We start from the raw sequence: 8,666 nt of genomic DNA, 5'->3' as shown, positions 1-8,666 counted from the left end.
AGGGGAAAGATGTTTTTTTTTAATTTGAAATCTTTACTACAAAACTTTGTTTAGTCTTTATAAGTTTATTTTTGAGATTAAACAGTTAGTTAAGTTAACTTAGTTCTTTTAACTGCATTTCATTTAGCTCACATCAAATTTACTTTAAATTTGTTTTGCTTACTTAAGTTTTATAGCTTGAATATTGCATTTGACGTTATAACCTTAAGAATTTCCAACACCCTGTGAGATCGATACATAGGACTCAATTATAGTTATTTATTACTTGAGCGAAACGTATACTTGCATTATTATTACGGTTTGATAGCTTAAAGATTATAAAAGATAAATTTTTTTATATTGAATTTATTTTTTTTAGATTTAAGTGCATATTTACTACTCATGTTGTTGTGTGTATATTGTAGTATTGAAAGATATTTACAAGTTACAACTCACCACAAAACCACCGCATCACTTGTGCAGGTTGACTGAGTCAACAACAACCCGTGTTTCATGTAAAGAACACGTACAGGAGGCTCATGATGATTGTTTGTGACTAAGAGAATCAACACATGCATAAAGCAAGATTTCATAATATTCATGTTGACATCCTACACTCGTGACATCAAAGAAATGATGCCAACAACTTCTATTTTCTAGAACTATCCAAAGTACTCTTACTCTCTAAATATAAGCTTATTCTAAATTAACAAAAATCATATGTAAATCTTCCTTACTCTTTCTACACTTCATCAAAACTCTCAAGAAATGTAAAGCTTGTATAGTGTGCATTGCAAGGTACACTTAAACATAAATAAAAATATTTTTTAAAATATTTTACACAGGTGTGTAATGTATAAACATAAAGATGATTGAAATTATTTTACACGAGTGTGGATTATTCTTTTAAAAATTGTTACTACTATAACAACTTAAATTGTCATTATTATTCTGGATATATAATGGTTTGAATCGCTACATATGCTCCAGGAATAGTAAGGTGATTTAAATCATGAGATTTACGTTATGTTTTCACGGCTGTTTGAAAAACCTCATTGAAAACATTTTTGTGATGTTTAACAACCTAAAGGGAAATATAGTGTTTTAAACCACCATACATAGTTTAGTTGTGGTTTAAACCTTTGTTGTAGACTAAGATTACCAAGGTTTATGCTTATATATTCTTAGTGATATATTTTATTTTTGACTTTCGCTCAGGTATCTTCATATTTCTATTATTCCTTGAATAATAAATCCATTTTGTATTTTATATGGATGACAATATGGGCACATTTACCAAATTTTTAATTAAAACTTTATTATTAAGCATTGAAATAACTTGCCTCATTTATATTCTTGCTCACAACATTTTTACCATGTCGCACTTTGTCAAATCCATGATCCACACATGGTTAATACTGCATAAAATCACCCACAGATGTCACACTGATGCAGATTTGATAGGAAATCGAAGGGTGGGCAACAACACAAGAGGAGCCTTCTTCCTTGCTGTGATACCAAAGGCTTCTGTCATGTCTAGTTTCTCCCCTTTCTCTCCCAAAAACTTCCAGTCAAAATAGTATAGCAAATGAGCCAAAATTATCTCCAACGTGGATAACGCAAACTGCATCCCAGGACATATTCTCTTGCCTGCACCAAATGGCACATATTCAAAGTGTGCCCCTTTAAAGTCTACATGGTTCTCTTCAAACCTTTCTGGACGAAAACTTTCAGGATCACCCCAATATTTTTCTTCCCTTCCTATCGCCCACATGTTAATCATCACCTTCGTCTTGGCTGGTATAACATAACCCATAATCACCTGACTTTCTTGATTTTCTCGGGGTAGTAGTAGTGGCCCCGGTGGGTGCAGTCTTAGCGTCTCCTTGATCACTAATTGCAAGTATGTTAGCCTACCACTTATCAACTTCTCATCTGCCAGATTTTCTAGTCCGCCACTGTTACCGATGACTTCTCTTACTTCCCTCTGTGCCTTTTCCATAATGGTAGGATTTTGAACCATCTCCGACATTGCCCATTCCAAGGTTGTTGAAGTCGTCTCGCTTCCAGCCATGAGCATGTCCTAATCAAATATTCATACATTCATTTTTTGTGGAAATAGTTTGCATGCGTGTAGTGAGTCTAGATGATTAAAGTCTTAAGGAGCTCACTTACATTGATTAGAGCCTTGATGTTGTCGTTGGTGATCGGGAACTGAAGGCTGTCTTCCCGTTGAACCCTTAGAAGAACATCAGTGAGATCCTCTTCCATCAACTGCCCATTATCGTTGTTAGAAACGTGTTTGGCCCATTTCTCCTTGTGTTCTTCAACAATTTTTTCAGCCATTGTATCCAATTTCTTCCCACATTGCTCAAGTCCCTTCAGATATCCGGTGATACGCCCTGGGTTGAAATTCGATTAACTTTTCTAGTTATGATAAAACAAAAATCAAGGTTATGCTGCCGTTATAAGTTAAAGATGTTACTATTTTCTCCCGAAATAATATTAAGATATTAATATGACAAGGTAAAATGTAAAACAACACAAGCAGTGATCCGTATGCAAACTTATGAATGGTATAGAGGGGAACAAATCCACGATGGTGAATCCAGACAAAATCTCCACTGCATCGCTAAGTGCTGATAGAAAGAGCTTTTGGTCATCGCACCGACCGCCAATGGATGCCCGGGCCATGATGTTGTTGCTGGTCTCCGCCATCTTACTACTGAGGTTGACTACGACACCCGATGAAGCTGCTATGTGTCTGATGAGATGAGAGACCTCGTCCTCTCTTACCGCTCTGAAGGAACGAACGCGTCTTATGCTGAGCAACTCCATGCTGCATAGTCGACGCATCTGGCGCCAAAATTCGTTGCATGGGCCAAATACCATATTGTTGGAACCATAGAAGATGGCTTCCACTGACTCGTTCACAGGACGTGAGGCGAAGTCGATGTCGTGTGTTTTCATGATTTCTCTGGCGGCCTCAGCCGAGGAAATGATGACCACCTTGATATCTCCAAGCTTAAGGCTCATGATGGGGCCATAGACTGCAGAGAGGTTACGAAAGGACTGGTGGGGAGGATGTCGGCCTACGACAAGGTGGAGACTCCCAATGATGGGGAGATTCCATGGGCCTGGGGCTTCCCTCCATCCACCTTCTAGGCGCCGTTTTGAATTCTTGAATTTCAGAATGAGGAACAGGATGAGAAATGAGCTGAGGATGTGGAGAACTTCCATGTGTGTTGCACTCTTAACCTCAAGTCTCTCTTATTGCCATTAATTTCCATCTCCCAGGACTTTTATAGCAGAAACTAGCCCAAATGGTAAAAGACATATCGATTTTCTTAATAAGAATTTATTATTATTTTATTCATATCACCTTCTGATTAAAAAACGTATTCATTAAAATAAAGATCTTAAAAATTCTATCTTCTTAGAAAAGAAATTTATAACAATAAAATTTCTAGAATTAACTTCTTCTCAAACAGAGTGGAAGATATCTGAATGTGTTGATCTAATTAACTTTTCGGTTGAGTTCATTTTTATAACACAAACTCATTTCATTTTTAGGATGAATTTGAATTGAGCTGTTATTAAGAAATTAGTCCAAATTTCACTAAAAAATGTGGACTTGGCCCCAATTTAAACGAATTGGACATGAAAAATTTCTTTTATTTGGATTAAATAATTCAGTCCGTCATGGTCCGACTGAGTAAGGTCAGAGCAAGTAAGGATTAGGGAGATTTTATGACATTTTTAACATATGGGTAATATTTAGATCTCTTGTTTCTGTGGTCAAATTTATGCCAAACACAGACCCAATTTCTTAACCCAATTTGCGAATTCTATCCTTCATAATATAAATGATATTAAAAAATTATCATTTTTAAATTTAGTTATTTTTAATGGAGTAATACAAATAGAATATATTTATAGATTATAAATATATTATAAATTTTGATTACGTTCGCAAAAATGTCCAGTTAAAAATATCATAGCACGATTACTGCAATCCCCAACCAATTGATTCTTCCTGTTCTCATTGGCATCTTTTCAGAATATAAGGACAAAACTTATCGAAGCAATGCTCCATGCAACCCCTCAAGGGATATCCCGTTCAAGACACCTAGTTAAATTGTTATTATTATTTTTTTCTTTTCGATTACACAACCAAATTGAATATAATTAATGCATTATCAACAAATTTTTATTATTTGGCACTAATTTGGTGACATTTTTTTAATTATTCGAAACTCAAATACAGGATCATCCGAGATGAACCTAATTATACCAAAATTGTCCAACTTGACTCCGATCAAGCACCAATCTAGTCATTTAAGCACATTTGTTGGGTTTAGATCATTAATTGAATGGTCAAATAGATTTCAAATTTGATATATGTATTTTGAAATTGAGCATCTCGATGAGAGCAATCTAACGAGTCTATACTCCCCGAATTCTAGTCATTTATAGTCATCAAATCTTTAGAAAATAATTTATATTAAGGGATAAAAAAAAATCGTCCGATCAAGCGGTTTCGAGAGTTATTCTTCATATGACAAAAATACCTCTTCTCTATGACTATAAATTGACCCACCCCTCTTCACTTGAGAGGGAAGAAGAATAACTCAAATTCTAGTGTTGTCCTTGACTAAAGACCAAGCAAAATTATTTGGCCTCCATAGCAACTAATGGTTTTCTGCCACCGCTCATCGAGCACCGTGAGCTAACACAGGTCACCACCAACTTACTGATATTGGTGAACTCTGATTGTTTACGAAGAATCTAGGATACGATGCAACAGAGTATGTCAAATATGGTGCAACGAAGTATCCCAAAAACCTTATAATGATGTTTTCAGAATAAGATGTGGTGAAGTATCTCGATTACTGTGTAACAAAGTATCTCGAATATGCTATAATAAAGTATTCCAAAAGCAGTGTAAAAAAGTACCCCAAATATGGTCTAATAAATAATGTCATATTGAAGATCTAGCAATAAATCCCTCTGAAACCTACTCACAACCGACATATTTAGAATGTGGTGACTTTGTCTGGACTTCTAAGGCTTTCTATACGTTGTATGTCATCACGTGTTGTTTTGGTCCTAAGATAATAAGCTCAGCCTTCAATATGTGTAGCAATAACTATGGCTTATGTGAATCACGTGTTGTTTTGGTCCTAAGATAATAAGCTCAAGAGAAGGGTCAGCCTTCAATAGGTGTAGCAACAACTATGGCTTATGTTGTTGGTTAATGTCGTAGCTTTCCACTACAGGCTACATGGCTAGCTGCTATCATTTTAAACTTCCATTAAAAAATCTTTGGCTAACTGTCTGTTCTTAGTGAACAAGTTTGAACTTTGAGGCGAGTTATTACTACAACTTCCCACTCTACAGGCTATGTGGCTTACGTCTGTTATTACTTCCTTCCACTACAATCATTGTGTTCAACTGATCTTTAGTAGCGACCCATTATGGTACATGTTGCTAGTTAATACTTTAGCTTCCTAATAAAGCCTGTGTGGCTAAGTGTTGTAATTGTATCCTTCCATTATAGCCTCTTTGGCCAACTACTTTCATTCCGATTTTCCACAATATTCTATGTGTTCATAATGTTTTATTAATTTAATTTATTTTAATTTTTCATTAAGCTTGTTTGATTTTAGTTTCCTTAAAGGGTGTTGAGTATTTTAAGCTTAGGGATTAATATAGTGTATTTATGTGGTTATTTTTTCTTAGAGTTTCTTTGTTTGGTGTTGGCATTAGGTGGGCTCAAACATAACCTTGGTGATCTAATTTTCTTTTGAATTAAATTTTTCATGTTAAGATTTTCTTATTTCAGTTTGAGGTTATGGTACAATGAGAAAACCTTTCTCTAGACCAGAACTAGCATCATCCCAAATGGGCTTCATCTAGATTAAAGAGGGTTTTAGGGCCGGTCAGTAGGTCATCACAATGGTTCCTAGGACTCTAGACTCCATGAGTTGCCCAGGGCATCCTCCACATATAAGGATTCACCTTGAGCTTCTACTAGTTTCAACTCTCTTCATCTCTGCCAATAGTTGAGGATTTGGGTTTAACCTAATGAAAACCCAATTGAATGAAAATTGTTTAGAAGTTTTATGTTGGTGAGTTCCATATTTACACATCTAAGAAAGTTACTAGGATACTCTAAAGCTAGATCCTAAGCTTTTATAGTAAAAAAAGACGTCCTCAGAAAAGTGTGGTCAACAACTACCAACAATCAAAATTCCACCAATTATCATAGGTGATCATAGTAACAATGAATGAAATACATTTGGTCAACTGATCTTTGTTGACCTCACTTTTGTGAGGGTCCGTCCAATCACATGCACATAACCCCAATACTGGGGTTATGCTCCCTAAGGTCTCATCAGAACAAGCCTAAGCCACAAACCCATGCCACCCCCGCCCCCCTCAAGAGTAAGACATGCCCCCAGTGCCAAAACCCTATAAATCTTTCCATAAATCCTAGAGGGCACCATAGCACAATAATTCACTATTAAGAAGGGGGTCTACCCAAATTGATCCCTAGCTTCACCTAAAGCTTCCCCAAACCGAAATAAACCTTATAAAGAACCAATAAGAAATTTCGACACACCCATGTGACCCAAAGGCTTGATGACATCATGGGTGGTCAAATCTAATTGGGCCTAGCCTAATTTTGATCAATTTTTGACAAGTTGACTCCATGGCAATTTAATTAGGTCCCACCTAGTGTTGTCAAGTCATTAAAACATTTGGGGGAAATAATTGGAACCAACCCTCATAATTCACCAAATTATTTAATTAGGCAATTTATGAGAAGCCATTAGAGCTTGGATTTTCGGACTAATCTCAAGAACATTAGGATATCATAAAATCCCAATACCCAAAAACCAAGCCCATGGCCCATCCTTCATTTGTTGTCCATAACCCAACCATGACCCATCATGACACATGAGTGAAAGAAAAAAAAATAATTAAAAATAATTCGACATCAGTCCAAGCTCTAAGTGAAAAACCATACGCTTTTTACCATGGAAGGAGACAGGTGTCACCTTGGTCATGGAGCTAAACTAGACCTTGGGGAGCCAAGACCAGACCAAATATAGTCTTAGCCACCCACCAAAAAACCTACCCAATCAAGTTAAGCACATTCTCATGCCACCTTTACTCCCATTGGCATCACCATGTCCAAGAAATGGAGAAATGAAAAATAAAATCTTCTCCCTACTGCCAAATGTTCCTTATATTCCTCTAAAACCTGAGGAGCCGCCAGAGCTTCTCCATATCTGTTCAATATCAACCATAATCTCCCATGGCTATAAATAGCCCAAAGCTGAGATCCTAAATAGACAATAAAACTCCTCATAAATCAACCTAGCCCTAATCTTCCATGGCTATAAATGGCCTATACCCGAGAGCCTCAATAGACATTAAAACTCTTCATAGAGCCACCTAGCCCACTTGCTCTCAACAACAAAAGTGCACCCCCTGATCTAGGCAGTTGATCCTCATCATCTTCAAGCCCTACCCTCCATCAGTTAAACTTAATTTTGTCGCTGAAATCCAGGGCAATTTTTGACCTAGACATCAACTTGTTCAAAACTCAAAACAAACCCTTCCACAAGCTTCACCAAGCTTTAAGACACTCTACCCTACAAAAATTGAGCCTTCTCATGAAATCCAGGGCAATTTTTGACCTAGACATCAACTTTTCCAAAACTCAAATCAAACCCTTCCACAAGCTTCACCAAGATTTAAGACACTCTACCCTACCAAAATTTAGCCTTCTCAAGAACTTTAACCCATTCTAACATGAACTGTGACACCATTTGGTTTAGCTCATAATTATAGCCAAATTTAGCACAAATTGAATGAAGGAAGGGCTCGTGACATCAAGATGAAGCACTCTTTAAAGCCCAATTAAGGCCTCACCTCTTTGGAAAAGGTATAGATCAAAATACTTAAGTTTTATTCTTTGTTTGGTATTTTTTTGAATAAAACCAACAATGCATGTCCAATTAGTTGTATAGATAGCGTTGTCTTGACTAGATAAACATGTAGGAACAAACCCCGTGTGATTTGGTTGAGAAACGAGCGAGATCTTATTGTTTGATCATGGAAGGTTCTTGGTTCTTTATTTGATGGAGAAGATGAACCAATGCCATCCATTTTTTTGTATTAGAAATGAATGATGAAGATTGAGTTGAATCACATAATAGAGAAAAGGGGAGCACCAAACCACGTAACAACGCAGCATTGATGTAGAAAGCACAACGAATCGACAGAGGATGCATTGACTTTTGAGGACACCAAGGTTGACGTGGTGGTGAGCTTGAGAAGTAGGAAATTCTTTTTTTCCTATTTATTTAAATCTAGAAAATGCTTGAAAACCTTAAAAATATAGAACTTAAAGTATAAAAATCACAAAAATTAAATAAAAATAGCTCTAGACTGAGTGAGCAGTTGATAAAATAATGAAAATAAATATAGATATTATTAAATTATATTTAGTTTTTGATTAATTAAACTCTCTCGAGAGTATTTTATTTATAAAAAATTAAGCCCAAAAAATATGAAAATTTCAGGGATTATTTCCCACACCCTTAGAAATATTTCTTGATTTTTTTGAGGTCAGGGAACTTTCCTAACTTTCTATTAAATGTTTTTCTACCTAA

The 8,666-nt window shown here is 36.0% G+C and overlaps 1 protein-coding gene across 1 annotated transcript; it reads right to left on the bottom strand.

The window, feature by feature from the left end:
* Positions 1-1,266: 1,266 nt before the first annotated feature.
* On the bottom strand, positions 1,267-3,243 carry LOC110037634 (premnaspirodiene oxygenase-like). Its single transcript, XM_020742333.1, has 3 exons — positions 2,547-3,243; positions 2,155-2,381; positions 1,267-2,062 (listed from the first exon to the last, which is right to left on the bottom strand). The coding sequence occupies exons 1-3, from the start codon at positions 3,217-3,219 to the stop codon at positions 1,421-1,423; spliced, it is 1,542 nt and encodes a 513-aa protein (XP_020597992.1). The 5' UTR covers positions 3,220-3,243; the 3' UTR covers positions 1,267-1,420.
* Positions 3,244-8,666: the final 5,423 nt, after the last annotated feature.

The sequence above is a fragment of the Phalaenopsis equestris genome, unplaced genomic scaffold (assembly GCF_001263595.1).
Source record: "Phalaenopsis equestris unplaced genomic scaffold, ASM126359v1 Scaffold222459, whole genome shotgun sequence".
Lineage (NCBI taxonomy): Eukaryota > Viridiplantae > Streptophyta > Magnoliopsida > Asparagales > Orchidaceae > Phalaenopsis > Phalaenopsis equestris.
Note: the sequence above shows the minus strand (reverse complement) of the source record. Positions and strands in the feature narration are given on the sequence as shown.